This window comes from Pelobates fuscus, chromosome 1 (genome assembly GCF_036172605.1).
Source record: "Pelobates fuscus isolate aPelFus1 chromosome 1, aPelFus1.pri, whole genome shotgun sequence".
In the NCBI taxonomy this organism is placed as follows: Eukaryota; Metazoa; Chordata; class Amphibia; order Anura; family Pelobatidae; genus Pelobates; species Pelobates fuscus.
The window spans coordinates 10,094,338-10,121,708 of NC_086317.1; the positions used below are offsets into that span (position 1 = coordinate 10,094,338).

At 42.1% G+C, this 27,371-nt stretch overlaps 2 protein-coding genes across 3 annotated transcripts in view; both read right to left on the reverse strand.

Annotated features, from left to right (window-relative positions):
- LOC134601620 (zinc finger protein 208-like) overlaps positions 1-27,371 on the reverse strand; it is a 634,640-nt gene that overhangs the window by 121,058 nt on the left and 486,211 nt on the right. The gene's annotated exons all lie outside the window — the stretch shown is intronic.
- Positions 844-8,637, reverse strand: LOC134601727 (uncharacterized). 2 transcript variants are annotated; one of them, XM_063446236.1, is made up of 2 exons: positions 8,613-8,637; positions 844-2,280 (listed from the first exon to the last, which is right to left on the reverse strand). In XM_063446236.1, the coding sequence occupies exon 2, from the start codon at positions 2,058-2,060 to the stop codon at positions 954-956; it is 1,107 nt and encodes a 368-aa protein (XP_063302306.1). In that variant the 5' UTR covers positions 2,061-2,280; positions 8,613-8,637; the 3' UTR covers positions 844-953. The 2 variants fall into 2 exon arrangements, with proteins under 2 accessions (XP_063302306.1, XP_063302301.1); XM_063446231.1 differs by lacking the exon at positions 8,613-8,637 and adding an exon at positions 2,571-2,583.

A 27,371-nucleotide genomic window follows, 5' to 3' on the forward strand; every position in this document is an offset into this window, starting at 1 on the left:
AAAGTGCAATTCTGTCCCTAATCTGACCCTAGTAGGCTAACTCATCGTCAGCATGGCTCTCGAACACTTCACTCCCATGGGTGGCCCATGGTGGCTTGTCCACCATTTCTCCACACGGGGTCTTTACCATTCACTGACAGATGCTGTCCCTAAGCTGGTCCCTCCCTAGAATTTCTGCACTTCATCGTCATAGGGAAGAGTTTGTAGCAGAATGCAGGGCGATGTGAGATCTTGAACACCAATTTCCAGATGAGTAAAGGTTGGTGTCGTTTGGTCTACAGTCTTCTGTAGGAATTTTCTGAGGCATGGGAGGACACAACAAACGAGAAGAGCGAGAACAAAAAGAAAAATTAGTAGAGCCATACCAATATGAACTAAAGCTTTTTGCCAACCAGTCATCCAACCAAACCATTTTTCCCAGGGATCTGTCACCCCAGAATTCTTTTTTAACTCTTCTGAGAGTTTATTTAATTTTTCTATGGCCAAAGTGACCTTACCATTAGAGCCTGTGTTTTCTGGAATGTAAGTGCAACAAGTCATGGTGTCGGGTAGTATTTTACATACACCCCCCTTCTCAGCCAAAATCATGTCTAAGGCCAGTCTGTTCTGGAAGGTCATTTGGGATGTGGCTTGTAATTGTTCGGCTAAACCCTGGAGGGCATCCCTGGTATAATTAACAAAGCGCTGTTGGTTGTAATAGATATCATTTATCCAGTTAAGGTTCTTATTGGCAGTGACTATAGTGAACAGTGATTCAAACCCCACTGCAACTTCATCTCTAGCTTTAAATTCATTAGGTACCCCCCTAGGTACGCCAATGGCATCTATGTAAACATGTGGGTCAAAACTGCCTTTTACTGGGGTTTCCCGTTTGGCTCTGGCTGATGTGTGTGCCGGACTATGAGTGTCAGGATGATTATCAGAAATAATGTGGATGGGCATGATGACTTTGACTAAGGTACACTCTCCCCACCACTAGACTCCAGTCTAGACCTTAATTGTAAATCCCCACACAACCAGTAAATATCTCCTAGTGACCTAGTATGGTGTTGTAACAGGTGCACAGGAACAGTTCTGTAAGTGGCACAATAACCTTTGGAAAAGTTACCCATAAATTTACCAATCCCATCATACATGGTGTAGCAAGTGTAATTACCTTTATAGATTGTAATTCCATCTGGGGGTTTAACACCTCCTACTAGGATAGGGTACTCTGCTGTCCATGTTTCGCAGAGGGATCTGTTAAAATCATAGCGGTAGGCGAAAAGACTCAAGAAACACTCTTCTATTTCTAAAGGGAGGATTAGGGGAACGGTGCCAAGGTGGGGTCGGGCACCACCACATACATAACATGCGGTTCGATTATGCTTATTGGCATTATATCTCATCCACTCTAACCACAAATTAATATCATTAAATCCAGTTTCAGCGGCCATGGTGTCTTCAAAGGTAGGGTTAGCAATGGCCATCATGTCTCTAAAGGACTGGATGTGTGGTTTCAGCGGATTTGGGACCATATGTACAGCCCCTTGCCACTCTGGAGAGTGACACATATCATTGAGGTAGAAATGTCCTAGTTTATTGTAGGAACCCCTTCTCCAGTACATTCCCATTACATATTGGCCAGCATCCTCTGGGCCAGGATGTTCAATATTTAATACTAATTTCATAGGTGTACTTCCTCCAGGCTTTCTTAAAGTCATTCTTTGGAGGAGGGATCTACCATGATCATCTACTTTTGATAAAGCACTTTTTGGTTTGTAACCCCAGGCAGGCCCGGTATTCCATCCCGCCGCCCCCCAATGATCACAATTATGCCCCCATTGGTTATCAACTACACAAATGTAGGGGTCTTTTGCTTGCGGTATGTCTTTATAAATGGCTTGAATCTGTGATTTAGGGAATGGGCAATCTACAATATCACAGTAATCAAAGGTAAAGGTGGCCACACGGGTACATGATGAATTATACCAGAAGGTGTACCCACTAGCATCTTTAGTTATGGCCACCTGCTGGGCTTTAAGAAGGCCAATCAAGGGGATTAGGTACCAGAAGTACATGGTTGTGCGGAATCAGCTTCTTCTGGAGCAGGTGTCTTTTTGCAGTGAGAGGCGTGAATCCAATGTGGCCTACCAGCCAGCTTGACAGAGGTAGCGGTGATCAGGAGAACTTGGAATGGTCCCTCAAATCTTGGTTCCAGAGTGTGTTTTCGCACAAATTTCTTGACTAGGACCCAATCACCGGGTAGCAGACTGTGGTTGCCTGTGTCAGAATCAGGATCTGGAATTGAAGAGAAAACTTGGGCATGGATTTTGTTTAAGGCACCTGCAAGTTCAGTCACATAATCTACCAAAACATCAGTCTGAAGCTGTAGTTGTTGGGGAAAATAGCAACCTAGCCTGGGTGCAATACCAAATAGAATCTCATACGGGGACAATGAGGGCTTTCCCCTGGGTGTATGTCTGACACTGAACAGGGCTATTGACAAGCTTTCTGGCCAGGGCATTTTTGTCTCTTGTGACATTTTAGCATTCTAGTTTTCAAGGTACCATTCATACGCTCCACCTTACCACTACTCTGTGGGTGGTAAGGGGTGTGAAAAGCAAGAGTTACTCCTAGAGCAGTCCAAATTTCTTTGGTAACTGATGCTGTGAAGGCCGGACCTTGGTCACTTTCAATGACTTCTGGCAATCCGAATCTACACACAATTTCTGTAAGTAGACGTCGTGCTGTTGTTTTGGCGGTAATGTTAATCACTGGGTAGGCTTCTGGCCAGCCTGAGAACATGTCCACTATCACTAGTGCATATTCGTAATTGCCGCTCTTTGGCATCTGGATATTATCTATCTGGATTCTTTGGAATGGATACATGGGCTTAGCCAGGTGCTTCGAGGGGACTTTTGTACAAGAGCATTCATCAGATCTTTTGATAAGTGTGCAGGGCCATGTGCCCATTGAACAACTGCTGGGTACAAACTCTTAGGGAGACAGAATCTGAGGTTGTTGTAATATACTCCATCTTTTAGGACTGCTCCTTTCTTCTTCCATTTCTGTATTTCCTCAGGGGCTACTGCAGCCTGTTGTTCTCGTAAGATCTTTAGGTCGGTTGGAAGGGTTTGCAGAGTGAATATTGGAGTTTCTTCTTTTCTTGGAATTTCTTCTTTTCTTGGAGTTTCTTCTTTTCTTGGAATTTCTTCTTTTCTTGGAATTTCTTCATTTCCGGACACTCTTCTTTCCACTTCCTGTGGTCCTCTTGCAGCTTGCTCTGCAGCTTGATCAGCTAGATGGTTGCCCTTTGCTTCATCTGAGTCCAACTTCCCATGTGCTTTTATCTTCAAAACAGCCACTTCTTCTGGAAGTAGGAGGGCATCCATCAGCTCCTTGATCGCAAAACTGTGCTTGACTGGTGTACCGGCAGTAGTAAGAAATCCTCTTGTTTTCCAAATCACTCCGAAGTCATGAGCCACGCCCAGTGCATATCTTGAGTCTGTATAGATATTGGCGCGCTTTCTTTCTGAAATTTTGCATGCTGAAGTTAGAGCTTGTAATTCAGCTTCTTGTGCAGACTTTGTTGATGGTAGTGATGATGATTCAATAATTTCATCTGTTGTGGTGACGGCATATCCTGTATGATATTTTCCTTCTTCATCAGCATATCTGGAGCCGTCCACAAACAGGGTGATGTCAGGGTCTGTTAGTGGATCCTCATGCACAGTTGGTAGATGTGTGGTTTCCACTTTCATCTGTTCAAAGCAGTCATGGGGGGTTTCTGGGTCATAGTCATGCTGTATGACCAGGTCTTCAAATTCTTCTTCCAGAAAGTAACGTGGCCATGCTCTTATATGTTCACGTTCAGTTGATGGATACTTGGCAACGCCTATTTCTTGAAGTTGTGAATCATTCATGGTGGCCCATAATTTTGCCATGGGCCCAAGATCACCCCATGACTTAGTCTTTGACTTGGTTACAGGGACATGTGGAATGGCTGTGTCCCAATGATGGTACAGATGTTCAAGTTCATGTGGCAGTTGGACTAAAGCCATGCTGTTACCTTCAGTATCATAGTAGAAGTCCTGTAAGGTGAGTGTTATCTCAACCAACTGGAAAAGTTCATCCTCATAGCGAGGTTCAGGGTTGATGGTTGGCTTGTACCACATGGTGCAAAAAGCATATTCAGGCCCGTCACAGGGAGGCAAGTTGGGTAGCAGTTTTGCCAGGGTGTGTGTAAGAAGTAGGACATATCCTTTGTCCATGATGAATCCATAATAGGTACCCCCCTCAGGGAGTGGCAGAAGAGTGGACGGGTTGAGAACCTGGCATCATTGGAGGGTGACTGTTGTCAGGCAGTAGAAGATGACACTGGAGTCGAAGGTGTCTGGCAGCTGTGACATGTTTGATTTGGACTTGGTTGATTATCGCAGAAATGTCATGAGGTGCCGAAACAGTAAGAGGGTGACCAAGAACTAGGTCCCCAGTACAGTCAATAAGTTCTTGAGCTGCGAAGACAGCACGAAGGCAGGAAGGGGTGCCTCTGGCTACGATATCCAGTTGACAGGAGAAGAACCCAATAGGCCTCTGACGTCCGCCAGGACCATGTGGTTGAGTGAGGACGCCTGTAGCATGGCCTTGTCTTTCAGACACAAACAACTTGAAAGGTTTGTCAGAATTTGGTAGGCCAAGAGCAGGTGCAGAGGCAATTGCTCGCTGAAGAGTATAAAAGTTGTCAAGTGCCTCTGGTGACAGGCAGAAGGGGTCCGATTTGAGAGCATCATACAAGGGTTGCATGAGCAGAGAGGCCTCAGGGATCCAGGCTCTGCAGTATGAGATGAGGCCTAGAAAAGCATGTAGGGATTTTGTGCTCTTTGGAGGTGGAATGGCCAACACTGCCCTGACACGGTCACGTGTGAGGTGTCTGGTGCCATGTGACAGGCAGTGGCCTAGGAAGATCACAGTAGGCTGGCAGAATTGAAGTTTGCTGAGAGACGCCTTGCATCCTTGATCTGCAAGATAACAGAGGAGATCCAGAGAGCATTTTTCAATTGTGGGAACATCATCTCCACAAAGGAGCAAGTCAGCTACATATTGGAGTAGGACAACCTCTGGATGGTCAGACTGCCAGGGGTCAAGGATGATACTCTTTTGCAAACTGGCTTGGGGAATTCTGTGCCCCTTGGGGCATAACAGTCCATGTATACTGCTGTTTTTCATGTGTGAAGGCAAACAGGTATTGACAGCTTTGTTCCAGCGGAACACTGAAGAATGCATTGGCTAGGTCAATCACTGTGAAGTATTTGGCAGAAGGTGGAACGCCAGAGAGGAGTGTGTGCGGATTTGGCACAATTGGGGTGTCCAGGACTGTTGCCTCATTTACTGCTCTGAGGTCCTGGACCATTCGGTATTTCTCTGGTTCACCCTTGGGTGTCTTCTTTTTCACAGGAAATAAAGGAGTATTACATGGAGATTCACATTTAACAAGAGCCCCTTTCTCCAGCAGTGCTTGGACTTGCTTGGTAATGGCTGCTGCTTGGGCAGGTTTCAATGGATATTGAGACTTTCTTGGTAGCTTTGCCCCTGGGATAAGTTTGACCACCACTGGTGGGACTTTCAGATGGCCTATATCTTCTGGGCCTGATGACCACAAGGTCTTAGGGACAGTGTTCATTAGAGATGCAGGGAAATTGTCTCTCATGCCTTCTGCATAGCCCTGTGGAGTCTCTAGGTGAAGCATCAGAGGTAAGGAACACAAGGCTGAGGTATCTGAATCAGAAAGGGCTGAAGATAATTCCACTTGGCCATCAGGTGTGAAAGTGATTGATGCCTGTAGGCGGGAAAGTACATCAGCACCTAACAGGTTAATGGGACATGTGGATGACACCACAAAACGGGCAAGCAGACTAGGGCAGCTGCCAACCCGCAAAGGAGTAGTTAATGGGCTTTGTCTTGGAAGACCATCCACGCCCACACAGGAGACATCAATATTGGACAAAAAGGAAGAATCAGGCAGGTCTTGTTCTCGCAGAACACTTCGGGCTGCACCTGTATCAGCAAGGAATGTGGTGGGGTGGCCTTCAATGGGTAAAGTAACAGTGGCTAATGGCCCCCCTTGTTCCCCTGCAGATACTGCCATAAAAGGGGTTAATGATACAGGCTTGCCAATATCCTAGTCTTCCTGGGCTGAATCAGGTGAAGGAGGTGCTGGGGCCTTTATGACAGATTTAGGCCTGTTTGATCTTTGGGGCTTAAGGGGTGCAGGACAGTCACTCCTAAAATGGCCTTTTTCTCCACAGTTGAAGCAGATCCCATCTTCAGGCTTAGTACCTTTGGGGATGGGTGGACGTGAAACCATAAGGGGAGTGGGATGGGGTCTCCTTGGAACCTGTTCGGCTTCTAAGCCTCTGGCAACTAGGAGCAGCTTATCAAGGGGAACCACTCTATACTCTGGGCGGGCAGCAATAATACCCTTACGTATAGAGTCCTTGATGCCTTGGACAAAGGCACCGGAAAGCATCTGAGCGTGTATTTTATTACTGAGCTCAAACCCTAGGTCAGTGAACACTTGAAAAAGTCTAGCATGAAATCTTTCTACAGTTCCACCTTTCTCCTGAATAATGTCGTTAAGGCCTGCTGCTAAATCTGTAAGCTTACTGGTTTGGGTTCAGTGAGGAAATGGCGGCCATGTTGGATGTGGGCATAGTGTGGGCAGGTGTAAAAGGGGCTGGCTGCGTGACTACGGGAGGCACAGGGGAGATGGATGAATAGGGCAGAAGTGACGTCAGTTTGGTAGCGGACGTGACTGTAGATTATGGTAATTAGGTGGAGGTCACGGGACTGGCTGTGCCAACCTCCTTTTGTGCTAGGCTGACGTACTTTCTTTTAGGGTGTTTCAACTTTAAAATCAGAGAAGCAACATTCTGTCCGGCAAAATGAAATACTAAAAAAAAAAAAAAAAATAGACTCACGGAATTCAAACAATTTACCTACAGCCATTAATCACTTTTCCTCTTCACAATCTAACTTAACAACTTTGCATATTCCCTCTATCCACATTGCATAGTATTGCAACAAATCACACTTGCCTTTACATTTTTAACTCGTCCAAATAATTCTCTATTCCTGCATCAGATTCACTTTCCTAACCTTCGTAATCAACACTGAGCTACATCCCCGACTCCCTATCTTATACACCAGTCTTGGAGAAAATACTTTGCACCGCGAAAGGAAATACAGCCTCAGAAAGGTGGAATGTATTCTTGTGAGCTAGTCTCCCACACGATCCTATCAACTTCAATCACAAAACACAAAATATATATATATAAAGCGCTACGGAATCTGTTGGCGTCATATAAATGGCACAACTTCTATTAAAATAACAAAATACACAATTAGAATATTTTCTAGCAAAAATGCCATTACTAAGTCTTATCATTAGTTTCTGAATAATTTTACTGAACGCAGAACTGAAAAACCAGGAATGTCACCCCTCCCTCTCCCCCTCTCGAGTCTCACAGAAGGCAAGGAGGGAGGGGGAGAGGAGAGAGCCAGCATGAAGTTTTTTAACCATGTCAGCGCTGGAAGGACAGTTACGTTACAATTATTGCAAGCAAAGAGACACAAAAATCAATCTCTTCCTCAACCCAACCTTCCTGCTGAATAACTCTTGCTACTCTTCTCTGTCAGTAGTCTGCGCCAGCTCTCTGGCTGTAATCTACCACATGAAGGTACAGCAATTCCACACACTTTAGCAATCTTATCAACCTTCTTAACCATTTCTTCCCCTTCTATATCCTCTACCAAATCACACGCAAGCCACCCCTTACTGGGCTTTCCTAATTTCTGTCCCAGATCCTCTATATGAGGCATCCCAGATATAGAGAGAGACAGAGAGAGAGAGACAGGAGGGGAAAGTGTAAATAGTACAGAGAGTAAGACAAAAGTAAACACAGGAATCTGTGTGACAGACAATTTAAGACATTTCAAGTAAAATACAGTGCATGCATCACAGTTCAAATAAGTTCAACAGTTCAAACAGGGTTAACAAAAATCTTACACGTGTGGCAAAAGCCACCTAACTCAATCCCGTAGTACACCTGCAGACCCTCCCGCAAGTACCACTACCACGTGGTGATGGAGACAGCAATACCAGCCTGAATCCACCTGCCACAAAAGTTAAACTGGAACACTCAGCGTCAGCGCTCGAGGCTGCAGTGTTCCACCTCTCTGCACACAACAAGCAGAGTAAAGTGATGTCCAATGAGGCTAGCAGTCAAAGTGACACTTATGGGAAACCCCCAGGAAGCAGTGAGTCTACACCCCTCCACAGATTCCCCCCCTCTTTTTTCCTTACTGCCGTAGCTACTCGGCACCTAAAAAGAGGAAAACAGGCAAACAGAAGATCCCCAGGAAAACTTCCACAGATCCACCCCCCTTTTTCCTTACTACCACAGCCACGTGGTACCTAAAAGGGGTAAACAGGCAAATAAACAAATAAAACTACCCGGGCACTAAGATAAGGACAAATCAATAAGAGCAAACCCAGGCAACAGATAGTCAGTATGTGCAGGTAAAAGTAAATATCAACAAGTAAGGTGTGGGGTCTCTGGGCAAGATATTACCTGACTTTGATGACCTCTAGGTAGCCAGTCACAGACTCTGGGGCAGGTCAATCACAGGGGCCGGAACATACCGGATAGGAGCTGCAGACTCAACCGTGTAATCAGAGGTGATCAATCTCCTTCCGTCCCCCAGGATTCATCCGCTCCACGTCTTTCTCGGACAGCTATCCTAGCAGGGCATAACCCAAAGCTCCACGTTGGATGCGCCAGCTGATAAGGGAATCTTTTAAGCAAACAAAGAAGTTTGAATGACTATCTGTTCCTGTCCAAATTAGAGATGTTTAAATTGCGTATACGCAGAAGTAAATTCACACTGACACAAGGTTCAGGTTAAATGAAAGAACCTCAGGAAATTTATTAGCATCTGAACAAAGCAGGCTTGCAAGTCCTTTTTAAAGATAAAATTACATCATTGTAAAATCAAGATAAAAAGTGGGGAAACATTGTCAATTGGCTAAGAGAAGAAGTGGTTAGTTAAATGCCCTCCCTGTTGGGTGTTACGTCTTACATCATAACTGACGTCATAAAGTTCTCCTCCAGATTTCAGCGCCATCTTGCTAGCACGAGGAGTTCTTTCGATGGGAGGGGGCATTTTGGCAGCTATCCATAAAGAGTAGCTGGTACCTTTAGTCTTTCAAGGTTAGTATCCTCAGTATTCTCAAGGCCTCTTTGGCAATTATACACTCTATCAATACTATCTGCTACAGTGTGTTCTTTGAATCAGAAGATTCTAGCATTTTCTGCTGACATGCTGTTTCTATGAACAAAGGAATCTTGTAAAGTTTAAACTACGAGGCATGAGAGCTGAATATGAGAATATAGTATTAAAAGGGGCCCAGTAAGGATTATATAGTTTATAAGGGGCCTAATAATGGATATAAGTTATAAGGGGTTAATAATTCTACAACAGGACCGTAATGCTGCCATGAATAATGATCAGAAATAGAAAATTACGGTAAGTATGAAGCAAATTTTCCTTTTTTCCTGACATTATTCATGGCAGCATTTACTCATGGGGAATACCCAAGCAATATATATAGAGGGAGGGACAGAGTTCAAAAACAGCTAATAGCTATAAAACCTTTATTGAGCTGCATAAATCTTAGAAGACTTCAATAGGATATTGTCATACATTCAGCTCAGACAAGTAAATTAACCTAGAGGCTGCAAGGTCAGCAACCTCCTGGCATTCAATATCTGAAATATGATGAATAATGATATAGCAAGAAAGGAATTAAGGCCATGATAGCCTAAGTTAGATAAGGATAATGCCATTTTGATATAAAATTTAAAACCAAATTGATGACCTCATCAGATCAGAACCTTGACAAAGACGCCGGCCGATGTGGGCGGACGTGCACGTGAGGACGTGAGCACGTCAGGAGGCGGGTCTAGGAAGAGCGTGTGAGAGGCGCCCGGCGGGAGATGAGGGAGAAGGCAGCGACCGCGGCTTGCAAGTGACCGCGACTCGATGGTGAAGACGGAGCAGTAAGCGGCAGAGACGGAGTAAAAACGGAGCAGTGAGCGGATAGCTCTCCATCGAAAAGGGAAGTGCTTAAAATTTGTGCTTAAAATATTTAAACCACGTTGGGGGATAAGACCTGACTCAGTTGGAGGGGACGAAAAGACAAGGGGACAAAAATTGTTGCCTACAAATAGGAGGTCCAAGTTAAATAAGTGGAGTAAGTTAAGTCCACATATAACCGTAGTTGGAATTTTTTTTTTTTTTTTTTTTTTTTTTCCTATTTTTTCTATCTACGTCGGTATTATAATTTACTCTACTTTTATTAAAGTTTACTTCTGGTAAAACATGGTAACAAGCAGGATTTAGCAGGATATAATAGCAACAAAACCTTGCAACAAAATCTTGGCAAAATCTTTTGCAAAATCTTTGCATATAAAAATTGTACCTAAGGAAGTTTTCGCTGCTGCTGCTAAAAGTTAAAGCGGCTTGAAAGAGGCTTGAAAGAGGCTGGAAAGAATCTGAGTGAACCTCCTCCCCCCAGACTCAGGAAAGAAATCCAACATGGCGTCTAAGAGACAAATAAAAAGCAAAGAAAAAAAAGATGACTCTCAGCCAACTAGGTTGTCAGGTTTTTTTTCCCCCAACAAAGAAAAACTGGGGCACAAAGAGAACGAAACGATATTCCATGATCAGAACACGCAAACAACAGTTGTGCTCAATACAGATCATAAGAATTATGCGAATTATGTGTCTCAAGATTTCCTGGTGAACAAACTAGACGAGCAAATGGCACAGATTGCTAGCCAGATTGTTAACAGCTCAAATACAATTAAAATGGAGATGGAGAGAATTAATACCAAATTGAGCTCGGCATTAGAAAAAATTGATAGAATGGAAGGCCAAATAAACAATATGCAACGGGAGAACACTCAAACAGAAGCTTTAATACAGCAAATAAATTTAAAGATTAGAGACCTTGAAGATCGGTCGAGGAGGTGCAATGTTCGTTTCAGAAACATATCTGAATCTATAACCCAAGACCAATTACAGGATTTTTTACTCTCTTTCTTTCAAGAAGCTGGCTTGCAGAAGGAAATACTCCAACCTATAATAGAACGAGCACATAGATTAAGAAAGCCTCATGAAGTTCCTGCTCATTATCCAAGAGATGTAATAGTTTGCTTCTCCTCCTATACATACAAACAACAATTGTTAAACCTGCTGAGGAACAAGGACAACTTATCGGAGAAATTTAAGGACATCATTACATTCCAAGATCTCTCAATGCAAACAAGAAAATGGAGAAGAACATTTTTTCAAGCCCTAGACCCATTGAAGCAAAGAAACGTGAAATACAAATGGATACAATCATCCAAAATAATTGTGTGGTGGGAAGAAAAATGGATACCATTCACTTCAGCTAAAGAACTAGAAGCATGGACAAAATCATTAACTCTTTAATAACTTTAAGAGAGCTGGGAGAGATGAGAGATATGGGAGTAAAAGAAGAAGGCGGTGGCTTTTTTTTTTTTTTTTGAAATGGGTTAAGCATACTAATGTTAAACCCGGAGCTCATTGCTCTCTATGAGAAGGATGCGAAGGAATGAGAGAAAAGGGAAGTTCAAAGGAAGCTCAAAGGAGGAGAGAAAACTTAAAGACTCTATTATGCAAGTTACACTCCACCCAAATTAGTTGGTAAAGAGGATCTATTCACCCGGACTATTGAGGAAAAGAAAGCTTTCCTATTTTAGAGAAGCAGAAGTATGGACCGACCTATTTACAAGCCTAAAAAGGGAAAGGGCACGGAGAACAACTAATGCTTTTTTCTTTTTTTTTTTTTTTTTTTTTTTTTTTCTGTAAGAAGAATATGGGTCAAGATATATCTATAAGGGATACAAGATGCCCACTTGGGGACAAAAATTGTTTTAGAAATGTGTGGAATAAATCACTTACTATAGAAACATAGAGATAGAGAAACAATTTACCATAATTATATTTGTAACTGAAAAGTTTATAGAGCACGGTATAATTGAAAGTTTCTATAATTATACGTCACTATTGAATTTGTTAAGGGTAATAAGGAAAATAAGCTTAAACTGAAGAATGACAACACGAGTGCTTTTTTTTTTTTTTTTTTTTTTTTTTTTTTAGATTTAGGTTTGAGATATACCTACTTATGATCCAGTAAAGGATTTTAAGATATGAGATGCCCGTTGTGGGGCTAAAAGGGTTTTAGGAAAGTGTGGAACAATTACTTAGTATAGAAACATAGATAAAGGTGAGGGGAGAGAAATAATCTCTACAATTATATTAGTAATCTAAGAGTTTTATAGAGAACGATATAACCAAAAGCTTGCACAAGCACACGGCACTACTGAATCGGTTAAGGGTAATATGGAGAATAAGTTTAAAACGAGGAATGCTAACACGAGTGCTTTTTTTTTTTTTTTTTTTTAAGTACTTATCACAGAATACATATATAAGGGTATGGGTAGAGAATGTATCATTATAATTTATACTAGAAAACCTAGAGCCTACAGAGAACGTTATAACTGAAAGTTAGTATTATTAATACGTCACTATAAAGTTGGTTAGTGTAAATTGGAAACAGTTTAAATTATAGAAGAGAAAGAGAAGAAAAAAAAGGAAAAAAGATATATATGTTTTTTTTTCCCTCTCCCTCTCCCTCCCCCAGTCGCCCCTCCTCGACTCTCACTTAGAGTCCCGCCTGATGCTTATATTAAGCATAAATCTCGGAGTAGCGATCTACTCACGAGACGGGGGCTATCCGCTAGAGACTAAGGTTAGTCCTAGGCGAGATAGGTAAAGATGTGGTACCAGAAAAGGTTCCCGATTAATGTAGTGTTGTTTGTTATGAACATGTGTTATCTGAAGGGTCTTAAAGGCAAGAGGCTAGAAAATAAAGAGAGAGAAGGTAAATATGGTTAAGTTTTTGTCTATAAATGCTCAGGGCCTAAATACTATGCATAAAAGATCTATGATACCCAACCAAATGATAAAAGAAAAGATTGATATCTGCTTAGTCCAGGAGACACACTGGAGACAAAATGAGAAACCCACATGGGGAGGTAATAAGTTTCCAATCATCCTACATGCATCCATGAAAGATAAAAAGAAAAGAGGTGTAGCAATGATAATTTCGGACAGGGTTAAGTGGGAGAAACTCTATCAGGATTTAGACACGGAAGGCAGATTTATGATTTTGGTGGCGAAGATAAATGACGTGAAATTCACCATAATTAATCTATATCTTCCGAATGTAGCTCCAGTTTCCCAATTAAAGAAAATATTAAACAAAGCGGATTTGGTTAAAACAGGGATATATATAGTGGCGGGCGACTTTAATTGCATACTAGATCCACAAAAAGATAAAAAATTGTTGAAAGGGAGCTCACTGAATAAAGCAGTAATTAAAAACGCTAGTTCTTTGACCAACATTAAAAACAATTATGATTTATTTGACGTCTGGCGCCTCCAAAATCCGGATGTAAGAGATTATACTCATCTATCGAGAGTATATTACACATACTCAAGAATTGACATGATTTGGGGAAATATGAATCTAGTAGATAACTTGACTAGGATAGATATTGTGGAAAACGTCTGGTCGGACCATAGTATGTATATATTTGAACTAAAAGACAATTTGACAGCTAGAAGTAATTCAACTTGGAAACTAAATAATTACTTGCTATATAATAAACATAGCAAGTCCAAGCTGGAGAATCTGATAAAATGCTTTTTTGAGGAGAATGACACTTTGGATACCTCAAATCTCAACACCTGGTGCTGTTTCAAAGCAGTGGTAAGAGGCTATCTTATAAAGCTAAATCATGAAGCTAAGGGTAAAGAAAAAAGACTAGGAGACCTGCATATTGAACTCTATAAGCTTACAACTGATAATAAAAATGAGCCTACTATGGAGAGAGGTAGAAGAATAGCAGAAGTTCAAAAAAACATTTTACAATGTTTGAATATTAAGATAGCAAATAATATAAAGAAATTAAAACTTAGATTCTACTGTAGAGGAAATAAAACAGACAAGATGTTAACTAATAAGCTGAGGAAACAACAGGCTAAGGCGCGCATATCCAAGATTGTATATAACTCAAATACCTATATAAATCCAAAAGAGATTGGAGACTGTTTTAGAGATTACTACGGGTCATTATACAATCTTCCCGTAGAAACCTCTGTAACAAAGATTAAAGAATATTTAACCAGTACAAAGCTAAAAAAAATAGACCAAATTCAGAAAGATAGTTTGAACAAAGGGATTACAGAGGACGAGGTGATTAGGGCTATATCCAAAACCCAGAAGTTAAAAACACCAGGCCAAGATGGTTTTTCTAATTTGTTTTTTCATACTTATAAATCTATTTTGAGTTCACATCTAGCACTAGCGTTTAATGATGCAGTGAAAATAGGTAGCTTCCCGGAAGAGATGACAAGAGCAAACATGCTTCCCATCCTGAAACAAGGAAAAGATCCAGCTGTAGTATCTAGCTACCGTCCCATCTCTCTAATCAATTCAGATGTAAAAATATTCTCATCCATCCTGGCAGACCGCCTTAAAAGTATTATTAAAACTCTTATCTATAATGACCAAATAGGTTTCATACCAGATAGGTGGGTGGGATCCAATTCAAGAAGAACTATAAGCATTATAGACAACGCTAACAAGAAACATATTCCTCTTATGACCCTAGCAGTCGACGCAGAAAAAGCCTTCGATAGGCTAAACTGGAAGTTTTTAGAACTAACCCTAGAAGCCTATGGAATAGATGGCTGGATGATAAGAGGAATTATGGCCCTATATAAAAATCCTTCTACTAGGATAGTAGGCCCTAATGTATGTTCAGATTGGGTATCAGTAAATAATGGAGTCAGACAAGGGTGCCCGCTCTCACCTCTATTATACATCCTCTCAATAGAACCCTTAGCGGAAAATATTAGAAATAATGTAGATATAAAGGGATACAAAATAGGAGAAAAAGAACTAAAAATTAGTCTTTATGCGGATGACATCCTTCTGACAATCACTGACCCAGTTAGATCTCTGAAACATCTGATGGAAGAAGTTAGACGGTATAGCCAACTAGCAAATTATAAACTTAACAATGAAAAAACAGTCGTGATGAGCATTGAATTAGATAAAAAGTCAAGAGAGGAAATTAGTAATCTCTATGCATTTACATGGGCACCTCAGAAGTTTGACTGCTTAGGAATAATCATTACGAAAAATATAGAGAGAATGATGGAAGAAAATTTCTTAAGCTTGTTAAAAAGTACAAACTTACTACTCAAAGATTGGAGAAATGCGCAGATTACCTGGTGGGGTCGTATTAATGTCATCAACTCCTATATTATCCCTAAGTGGAACTATTTATTTCAAATGATTCCACTCAGGGTTCCAGATAGTTGGTTGACATTATTACAGAATAATCTAGAGAACTTTATTAATAAAGGTAAGAAAAATAGAATAAACAGGAAAATCTTATCATTAAAAACCAAGGACGGTGGATTAAATTTTCCCAATATAAGAGTTATATACTGGGCAAACGTGATTACACATATGTACAGGTCCCAGACGGTGACGGCTAGGAAAGAAAGTTGGTTTTGTATGGAAATGGAAGATTTAGGTCTAAAAAGTTCAGAGGGCATATTATGGAATACAAAACCTTTAGGGAAAATGGAGATAGATATTAAAAATAATATTATATGGGCTCAAATGGTGCCAGTCTGGGAGGAAATCAAAATGAAAATGTCTCTAAAACATACGATTTTGGATACAGCAAATCTGAGAACAATAGAAGCTAATATGAGGGACATCTCTCTAGATAGCTGGCGAACCCAGGGAATATATAAAGTCTCGCAGATATTAGGTGCAGCTAACATATTGCCTTTTGATATTATTTTACAGAAATTCCATCTGTCCCAGCGAGAAGTATTTACGTACCTGAGACTTAAATATTTCCTGCAGAAACACCTTAGCAAAGAACTTGGAAAAGCGTCTATGATGATAAAAAATATTTTCTCAAACCAGAATGTACCAAAAGTCCTAGCCAAAGCAATAGAAGCTATAAGAAACATGAATGAAGTGGTTAGCTTCCCTCAGAAAACTAAATGGGAGAGTGATCTGAAATGTCCTTTAGATCAGGATGAGTGGTGTAAAGCCATAAATATTACTCGTCGACAGGTCCAATGCTTAAATCTATTAGAATCTTACTATAAGGTCATCTATAGATGGTATCTAGTCCCCAGTAAGCTGTCCCAGATGTACCCAGGGGTATCTTCTAAATGTTGGAGATGCGATAAAGAAGTAGGCTCATTTATTCATATCTGGTGGAGTTGCTCAAAAATCCAGAGCTCTATAAAGAGAATGCTAAGATTCATAAAAGAGATAACCGGAATAGAGTTAGAAATGAAACCTGAGATAGTCTTGCTACACATGCACTGGCCAAAGATGGTCTATAGTATCAGATGTTTTGTCATTCACTGCTTTATCGCATTCAAAATTGTCTTAGCACGGAATTGGAAATCAAACCAAACGATCAATTGGGATACGATTAAGGACCAAATCCGTCTTCAGACAATGATGGAGAGAGATCTGAGCATCCCATATTTGAATGCCCCCAAAAGAAGAGACCTATGGCAAGGGTGGCTCAACAAAATTGAAAATCGGCTATAAAGCATATTAGGATTTACCTGAGCTCAGAAAGAATTAGAGCCATGAGTTAAGGATATATCCCCTCTCAATGCCTGACCCGGCAGATAACACTGTATTGTGTTTGTATTTTGTATTTTGTATTATGTAAATGTGTTAAATGTGCTAATCATGTTAAAACAGTATTGGACTTATGTAGTCCTAGTGTTAAATGTATGTGTGTAAGAAATTAAATAAAAGAATTTATACTAAAAAAAAAAAAAAAAAAAGAACCTTGACAAAGGCATAACAGAATGTTGGATGAGAACAGACACACCATGCCATTAAACACGGGGAGAATTACACTGAGAATCCAATTACTTCCTGGATGTAATTATTAAGGACGGTTCACACTGCTTCCTCTTGCCTTGTGAACTACTTACCTGTGGATACAGGAAACACATTAATACCTGCCTGTCAGAAAGAGTCATAGCCTAGTAGAGAAATAAGTGTTATTAAAACACTGCAATAACGAATATATATATATAGCAAAAATCAGGCTCACAACAATACCTCACACCGTGGATGAATTGATACAGTAATGATCAGTCACAGGAGAGTTATAAACCAATGACATTACTAGGCAAAGGCAAGAAGGATCATATACAGATTAGTTAAGGATCAATCACGTCAGTACCTACATTCAAAGAAACATATTGTAAATAGTACAGATTATGCCAAACAGTATAATCAAATTTATTAGAGACAGTTGTGTAACATAAGTAGGAGATATGTAATCGGCAGGATACTGATGAGAAGATGGTAACCAGAGGCACATGATCCATTGTGGCAACCGACACATAATAAGCAGGATAGTAGAAGATATTCAGTTATCCTTATGAGAATAAACAACAGCTTACTTACTCTTACCTTATCTTCATATAGTGATGAAATACTAGTGGCAGAGCCTATGGCGATAATAAGCAGTTTGTATTATCAGTAAGATATCAACACCAATACAAGTATATAATCCACAAGTATTAAATAAATGCAATGTTAGGAGTGACCATAACTTATACCGATCTAGGTACAGAGACCATGTAAAAACATATCAGTCAAATGTTTGTCATCAACAAGCTGCATTACATTATATTATGTAGGATGAATCAACCACTTAAAGCCATACATTGGTTGCAAATTCCACATATAAGGACCCCTAGAAGAATCCCCATGAATATCAGAAGAGAGGACCGTAATGGAGTTACCTGTTAAGGGGTTACCCCTCTTGTTCCGGTAGCAGGTGAATTATACCTGAAATAGTAAACCTGGTAGAATGGCCCATTGGACTAGAAAGACCTCCCAGTGTCAATTAAAATACTTGCAATACAAAGTATCGAAAACTTACCTGGATCATATGAGCCGAAAAGAATACCTTTAATTGCAGAAAGGAAATTATAATATTCCCCTTCACAACAGGGGAATCTTGTCAGAAATTTCTGAACATTAATTCCTTAGGAACCAAATGCATGCCACCCCTGACATATCCTAAAGGGGTTGCCAAACTCTCAGGTCCCCAAGGGATAAAAGAGAATACTGCATATAAAAATTAGTACAATCTCCAAATTATAAAGATTATGTTTTAAGGAAATGTACTCAGTTCTAAAGAATATGTTAAACCAATTCCAGAGAATTGAGCAAAAAACTGAATAAAAAGCACAAACCAGACCAGAAGTAGTGAATTCTTCAGAGTAGAAGTTTGCGGAAAAATAAAATGATACTAAAGTTAAGACCAGGAGAGAAACACGCCAATATGAACAGCTTTTAAATCAGGTAATGGCCGAGTTACCTACTTATGAGAACGATTAATAGCCCAATTTGTGCTCCTGCAACCAGCATGATCTACTAAGCTGTGCATCAGTAACAGCATATATTTGAAGGTTAAACACTGCCACCAAAATTGAAAGGAAAAAAAAAAAACATTCCCTATTGTGGTGGAATCTCGGTAAAAATAAATTTAGTAGGCCGAGATTACCACGTGGCATGTGTACGTGCATATGCTGACGTATCGATCAGTTAGTTGCACGTGGCAAGATACGATCAGTAGTGTACGTAGCATGTGCAAGAATACAGGATGTAGTATTCCCCTCCTCCATTGTGCGGGACAGGCCATGTGGTCAAGCAGGAAGTTAATTCTTATTTGTATTGATTGGTCAAGAGAATGTGCGGGTGGAGCTTAATATGGGAGGAGTTATGTGCCTATATAAGGAGCCTGCACTATTGTCCGGGGCTCAGAACTTGTTGTATTTTGGTGACATTAGTCCCTCTGAGTCCCGATCGGTGAACCGAAAAAAGAATCTCTTCCTTCCTGAAGAAACCTGTGTCCATCTCTCTGTGCTTGGCTTCCGTCAGTTTCTCCTGTATCATTTGGTGCATTGGCCGGGAAGCTCATCGTTCAACGGTAGCTGAGAGGCAGAGGCGTGAGACGGTCTATCTTTGCCCACGTTCTCTACGGCTGCACCCCTGAACTTCTGCGTGGACCTCCCTTCGTCTCGGCGCCACTGGTCTGTTGTCCAGGAGATCATCGGCCTCTACGTAAGAAGTGCTGGGGTGTCCCCGTCGATGAGTGTGAACTCAGGTTCAGGAACGAGGAGGTAAGACGACTGCTGTTTTAGACGGCGGACCCACTAGGGGTATACCGATTGTGCGGTAGGCCCATAAGGGGTTTAAATCTGTGTATGGAATCTGCCCCCTCTGTCGGAGGGAAGGAGCGAAGGCGCACCGCTCAATCGAACGCTATTTAGTAAGACCGTTTGATTTGGTTTGGAGTCAGGGGGGGTTCTGGTGTAAATAGCCCTAGCCGGACACCGGTGTCTTGTCTAGACTAGCGTTCTAGGGTGTACAATTCGTTCGCTAGGTCGGAGGGACCGGGAGACTAAGCAGACTCTGATGTACATTATCGTTTGCTAGATCTCAACCTATCTTGGCTAAGTGGGAAGGCGTGTAAATTTGGAACCCACTAGACTATTGATAGAGTAGAAAGACTAAAAGGGTTCTGTTGTAAATTCCGCCCTCTAGTTCGCTATATGTGGTGCTTGGGCAGTGTGGCTAACCAAAACGGATGTAGATAGTTTTAGGTAGTCCATCAAGGTACTGGCCAATAGTTTAGTTGGGATTGTATATGTGCTAAAGATTGTTAGTAAAGTGTATATCTTGTTAGATAGCGCGAGCTCAGCCATCTAGCGAGAGTGTTAATAGTGTGTTGCTGTATCATAGTGCACGGTACCATAACCCTGTATATTTACTGACATTGTATATAAGTACTAATCATTGTCGTCTATTGCATGTTTAACACCATAACCACTAATAATTGTATTGTGACCTTAAATTGTGCTTTGACCTATGCTAACCGTACTGTAACCGCTATTTGTAAAAGACGATGTTACTGGGGTGTGTTATAGACGGGTAATTCATATATAGAGAATTATAGCGTGGGTGACTGTATAGTTTCGCCAAAGGGCATAATATTGATTATTTAGTGACTGGTGTAACAGCTGTGTGTGTACGGGAATTCCCTGAGTGTTTATTGTGTTATTGTGTACGTTTCACTTGGTAACTGTACCACGTGGTGCTGTTGCCGGAAGAAACGGGTGTGACTGTTGAATAGAACGTGTGCATAGTATTCGTTGTCAACGACGCTCCATTGATAAGTATGGGCGCGTCGGAGTCGACGATTTTGGATCCCTTAGGTTGTATGGTAAAGAATTTTAAAAAGGGATTTACAACATGTGATTTTGGGGTTAAAATGTCCCCTGTACGTTTGGTCACTTTGTGCACTAGGGAGTGGCCTACTTTGATTGCGGCATGGCCGCCACGTGGCAGTTTGGATCCAACTCTGGTACAGCGTGTACACGTGGCTGTATCAGGTAGGCCTGAACTTTACGGACAGTTTCCATATATTGATTGTTGGAGACAGGCCGTAAACGACTCGCCAAGATGGATTCGGATATGCCACGAGGAGCAATGTCGCCTCATGGTGGCCAGGACTTGTTTGTCCACTAGGACTATGGTTAGGCCCATTTTGGACATGCCCCCTGAGTCCGAGATCCCTTTGCCGCCCCCGTACTTCCCTTTAGAAGGAAGTGATACGAGTACAGGAAGTTCTACACCCCTTCCCCCATTGCCCCCATCCACTTCCGCTTCCTCCTCCAGTGCAGAATCCACCCCCCGTCGTACTAAACCTTCCCTTCCGGAACCAACCCCGTTAGATCCGAATATCCTGATTTGGCGCCACTTCAAACTTCCGGTCAAGCTTCTTCTAGCTCGGCTCGGAATATTCTATTCACCGACCTTCCCCAAAATCAAGCTCCCACATCCTCATGCCTTACCACCCCCAGACCGGAACCTCTAACCGACGCCCCTCCACGTAGCCCTATACTAACCCGACAACTGACCGGTACCCAACGACCCAAACATTACCAGATGCCTCTTCGTCTGAATCCTGGGTCAGCCTATCTCGATGCCGCAGGTCAAATGGTATATGCTGACCCAGTCTTCGTATATGTCCCGTTCACGACTACCGATCTCTTGAATTGGAAGACCCACAATTCCTCGTACACTGAGAAACCACAAGCTATGACCGATCTGTTCACCTCGATAGTTCAGACACATAATCCGACATGGGCTGATTGCCAGCAGTTATTAATGACATTGTTCAATAATGAGGAAAGGACTAGGATTAACCAAGCGGCCATTAAAGCGCTAGAGGATGAAGCCCGTGCTTTAAATCAAGCCAATCCAGCAGCATGGGCCGCAACACATTATCCTAATACCGATCCCGACTGGAATGTTAATGGCGCAGATATGGTTCAACTAAAAGCCTATAGAGACGCTATAATTGCTGGCATGAAAGCCGGAGGGAAGAAAGCCATTAATATGTCGAAGACAGTTGAGGTGATTCAGAAAAGTGATGAAGCGCCCAGTGTCTTTTATGACCGATTATTGGAGGCATACCGCTTGTATACCCCCTTTAATCCGGAAGACGCTGATAATTCCCGAATGGTAAACTCCGCCTTTGTCAGCCAAGCTTACGGAGATATTAAGCGCAAGCTACAGAAGTTAGAAGGGTTTGCAGGTATGTCTATCACCCAACTAATGGAGGTAGCGAATAAGGTGTACATGAATAGGGAGTCAGAAAGTAAGAAAGAGGAAGAGCGCAAGATGCGTAAAAAGGCTGATATGCTAGCGGTAGCGATCGCAGGCGTAGATAGACGGGGCCCAGATAGAGGCGATAGTAGGTGGAATAGGGAGCCCTTGAGTAGGAATCAGTGCGCGTATTGCAGAGAAGAAGGGCATTGGAGAAGCGAGTGTCCGCAAAGAGAGCAGTACGAGAGAGACCCACCCAGGGCAGGTTATGGAAACTTTAGAGGCAGAGCGAGAGGTAGAGGAGGCCCAGGAGGGAGCAATGGTAATAGAGGAAGTAATGGGAACAGAGGAAGTTTAAGAGAAGACAGGTACTATCCAGCAGCGCAAAGGTCCCGCGATAGAGAAAGTAGGGACTTCGTAGGATTGGCTGACACGGTCATTGAGGACTATTGATACCGACCGGGCTCCATCCCCCTTGGTCGAGCGGAGCCTATGGTCGATGTATCAATAGGGGGAAAAAGGAGTGCGTTCATGATCGACACTGGTGCTGAACATTCGGTGGTGACTAACCTAGTTGCTCCTCCATCTGGAAGAACTATTACTGTAATAGGAGCAACTGGAAGAAGTGCTGCAAAACCGGTTCTTAAAAGTCGACTCTGTACATTGGGAGGCCACGTAGTAAAACATCAATTCCTTTACATGCCTGAATGTCCAGTCCAATTGCTGGGACGTGATATGCTATCCAAATTACAAGCGCAGATTACTTTCCTACCAAATGGAACAACATCCTTAAAGTTTAATGGACCTTCAGGTATTATGACATTGTCCGTACCAAAGGAAGAAGAGTGGCGACTTTATACAGCGTTGACTAGCCAAAACCCTAGGAGTGATGAATCCTTATTCAACATACCAGGAGTTTGGGCAGAGAACAACCCACCAGGACTGGCCCGCAATATTCCACCTATTAAAATCGAACTAAAACTTGGGGTTTATCCAGTGAGCCTACGGCAATATCACATCCCGCAGAAGGCTAAGAAGAGCATTCAATCTTATCTGGATAAGTTCATACGGTATGGTATCCTAAAATTCTGTACTTCCCCCTGGAACACCCCATTGCTGCCTGTTCAAAAGCCCGGTACAGATGAGTATCGACCTGTGCAGGACTTGAGAGCAGTCAATGATGCGGTTGTTAGCATACATCCAGTTGTACCCAATCCGTATAACCTGCTTGCTTTAATTCCGAGCGGGGCAACCTATTTTACAGTCTTAGACCTCAAAGATGCCTTCTTTTGCCTCCGAATTGCCGCAGAAAGCCAATGTATCTTCGCTTTCCAATGGGAAAACGCTGTGACGGGCTCAAAACGCCAAATGACCTGGACAAGACTGCCCCAAGGGTTTAAAAATTCACCTACCCTATTTGGTTCAGCTCTAAGTCAAGATCTACTGGATTTCGAGTCCATCCCAGGAGAGTGTGTATTGTTACAATATGTAGATGACTTGTTGATAGCAGCAATTACAAAGGAAATATGTCAGCAAGCAACGCACGATCTACTACACATTCTCTGGAAGGCAGGATACAAGGTGTCTAGAAAGTAGGCTCAGTTGTGTTTGCCAACTGTCAAATATCTGGGATTCCATATCTCTGAAGGTCAAAGAATTATGGGGCCAGAGAGAAAAGAAGCTGTGTGCCAAATACCGATACCCAAGAATAGAAGACAAGTGCGAGAATTCTTGGGAGCAGCAGGCTTCTGTAGGATATGGATTCCCAGCTACACGATACTGGCAAAACCTCTGTATGTAGCTATCAAAGGTACAGAGCACGACCCCTTCTTATGGACTCAAGAACAGCAAACGGCATTTGAAGATGTGAAGAAGGCTTTGATGAGTGCCCCAGCATTAGGCTTGCCTGATCACACACGACCATTCTATCTGTATGTACATGAGCAAAGAAGAATGGCTGTGGGAGTATTGACACAGTACTTGGGATCATGGCAAAGACCTGTTGCCTACATGTCTAAGCAACTGGATGCAGTGGCCAGCGGACTTCCACCTTGTCTAAGAGCCATAGCTGCAGCCGCCCTGCTGGTAGCTGAAGCCGATAAACTCACTCTGGGTCAAGAACTTTATGTACGAGTTCCACATGCAGTACAGACGTTGTTGGATTACAAAGGAAATCATTGGTTTAGTAACAGCCGTATGACCAAGTATCAAGCAATGTTGTGTGAAAACCCAAGAGTGCATTTAGAGACTGTAAATACCTTAAATCCAGCTACCCTTTTGCCACAACCTACTGAAAGTCAACATGATTGTTTGGAAGTGATGGATGAAGTATTTTCAAGTAGACCAGATCTTCGTGATTTTCCCATCCAGAACCCCGATGTTCAATATTACACCGACGGCAGTAGTTATGTGAAAGAAGGGATCCGCTATGCAGGATATGCAGTAACAACGATAGATAAGGTGATAGAAGCTCGGCCACTGGCAAAAGGAACATCAGCACAAAAGGCAGAATTGATAGCACTGACATGAGCGTTACAATTGGCTGAAGGTTTAAGAGTGAACATCTACACGGACTCCAAGTATGCGTTTTTAACCACTCATGCCAACGGAGCTTTGTATAAAGAAAGAGGACTATTGAATTCAGAAGGCAAAGAAATCAAGTACGCAGCTGAAATCCTACAACTATTGGAAGCAGTGTGGGAGCCGAAAGAAGTCGGTATTATACATTGTCGAGCGCATCTGAGAGGAGATGGTGATGTAACCAAAGGAAATCGGATGGCAGATAGTGCAGCTAAGCGTGCCGCTGAATCAGGAAGACAGGAATATGTGGAGCATATAGCTGCTCTTATACCAACTCCACTGTCTCAATGGACTCCAGTTTATACAGCTCAAGAAGAGGAGTGGTTAAAGACTGAACCTGGAAAGTATTTGGAGAACAAATGGTATCAGTTAGAAGATGGAAGAATAGTCATTCCAGCATCACTAGCGGTAGAAATTGTCCAAAACTATCACAACGGGACACATTCTGGGAGAGACAGCACAGAAGAATCTCTCAGAAAACATTTCTACATACCAAGATTGTCCAACTTGACTCAGGCCATTGTACGAAGATGTGTAACGTGTGCTAAAAATAATGCAAGGCAAGGACCAGTAAAGCCACCAGGAGTCGATTTTATGGGGGGACTCCCCATGTCCGATCTACAAATTGACTATACAGTAATGCCTAAATCTGGTGGACATCGCTACCTACTGGTAGTTGTGTGCACCTATTCAGGCTGGGTAGAAGCATGTCCTACTCGTACGGAGAAAGCAGGAGAAGTTGTGAGATTCCTGCTACGAGAAATAATACCCCGATATGGACTACCCTGCTCTATAGGATCGGACAATGGTCCAGCTTTTGTTCATCAGTGCCTACAACAACTGACTAATATGCTTGGTATAAAGTGGAGGCTTCATACGGCATATAGACCCCAGAGTTCTGGTAAGGTAGAGAGAATGAATAGAACTATTAAGAATCAGTTGGCTAAAATGTGTCAGGAAACCCAACTTAAGTGGAACGTTCTCTTGCCCATAGCTCTATTGAGAATCCGCAGTACACCTATCAGAAGGATGGGCCTCTCTCCTTTTGAAATCATGTATGGGCGACCACCTCCCGTACTTGGTAACTTAAGGGGGGATTTGAGTCAGTTGGGAGAAGGAATTACCCGGCAGCAGGTTGTAGAGTTGGGTAAGACTATGGAGGAGGTACAGAAATGGGTACAAGATAGATTACCTGTGAATATTTATCCCCCAGTTCATAGTTACCACCCAGGAGACCAAGTGTGGATTAAAGAGTGGAATAATGTACCGTTAGGGCCCAAGTGGAGAGGTCCTTATGTTGTTCTTTTGTCTACCCCTACAGCGATAAAAGTAGCCGAAGTGACTCCGTGGATACATCACTCCAGGGTTAAACCAGCAGCAGTCGATTCTTGGCAAGCTACAGCAGATCCAGAGAATCCCTGCAAGATCCGGTTAAAGCGCACGACTCAGTCGGAGTGACGAGGAACCTTGTGGATTACAAATGTTATTGTTTCAGAGATTGGTAAGTGAGTGAGAAGGCCATAATAAAGCCTGTCCGCTCACCAACGAGTGATTTAAAAGTCAGGAAAAGTCTCGAAGGGACCCCTGTGAAGACGAGCAGAACTCCATTCCCTGCAGCCCTTACACCCTGGAAGCTGAGGTGCCATCGCACGGACGAAGACTGAGGATGACGACGAAAGATGTGTTTCTAATAATGTTTTTATATGTGTATTTTTATATTCAGGAAGGTAGAGGTACCGACACTCCTAGCTGTGAGGTATGCATTAAGACTACAAGAACAGGTAACCATATTTCCCAGACCCTAATTTGGCATTCGCAATATGAGTGTAAAGGTGATGTGTCTAGGTGTAGATACTTAAATATAGAATATAGTGTGTGCCATTTAGGAGTAGGAGAACCTAAGTGCTTCAGTCCAGAGTATCAACCCCGTACAATTTGGTTGACTTTCAGGAATGGAGATCCTCAGGGGACCCTAATTAACAAAACGGTATTAGAATCCGTATATTCTTCAGGTGTTCTGCTATTTGATGCGTGTAAAGCGATATCAAGTGGTAGAAAGCCGTGGAATGTATGTGGGGATCTTAGATGGGAGAGAACGTATGGGTCTAACGATAAATATATTTGTCCCAGTAGTAAAAATAAGTATGTGAGTCCTAGATGCCCAAATAGAGATTATAACTTTTGCCCATATTGGTCTTGTGTGGGGTGGGCAACTTGGGGACAGACAGCGGACAAGGACATGATTGTGACTAAGTTGCCTACAAATCCATATTGTAAGTCTATGGAATGCAATCCAGTCCATATACTTATAAATAACCCCGACAAGTTCTTAGATAAATATGGTAATTTATTTGGGTTTCAAATATATGGGACGGGTTTAGACCCTGGGACAGTATTGTTTATAGGGATAGAGACTGATACGGTAACCTCCCAGACTCATCAGGTATATCATTCCTTCTATGAAGAAATGAGTATAGATAATAAGATCCCCCATAATGCTAAAAACCTGTTCATTGATTTAGCTGAAAGTATTGCCGGTAGTCTTAATGTTACCAACTGCTATGTGTGTGGAGGTACTAACATGGGAGACCAATGGCCTTGGGAAGCAAAGGAGGTAATGTCCGGTTCTGAGGCAGTTGACCAATTAATATCTTCACAAGCCGATTATCATATGAGTGTTAGAGGTAAATCTGAGTGGAGATTAAAGACCTCCATCATAGGTTATGTTTGCATAGCGAGGAAAGGAATGATGTATAATACTTCTGTAGGAGAATTAACTTGTCTAGGGCAAAAAGCTTATGATGATGATACAAAGAATACAACTTGGTGGTCGACTTCAAATGTCTCAGAACCATCTAACCCGTTTGCAAGATACGCCAATTTAAAGGATGTGTGGTTTGATCTA

Coding starts and splice junctions, on each gene's coding strand:
- LOC134601727 (XM_063446236.1), bottom strand. CDS start 2,060: ATGTACTTCTGGTACCTAATCCCCTTGATTGGCCTTCTTAAAGCCCAG.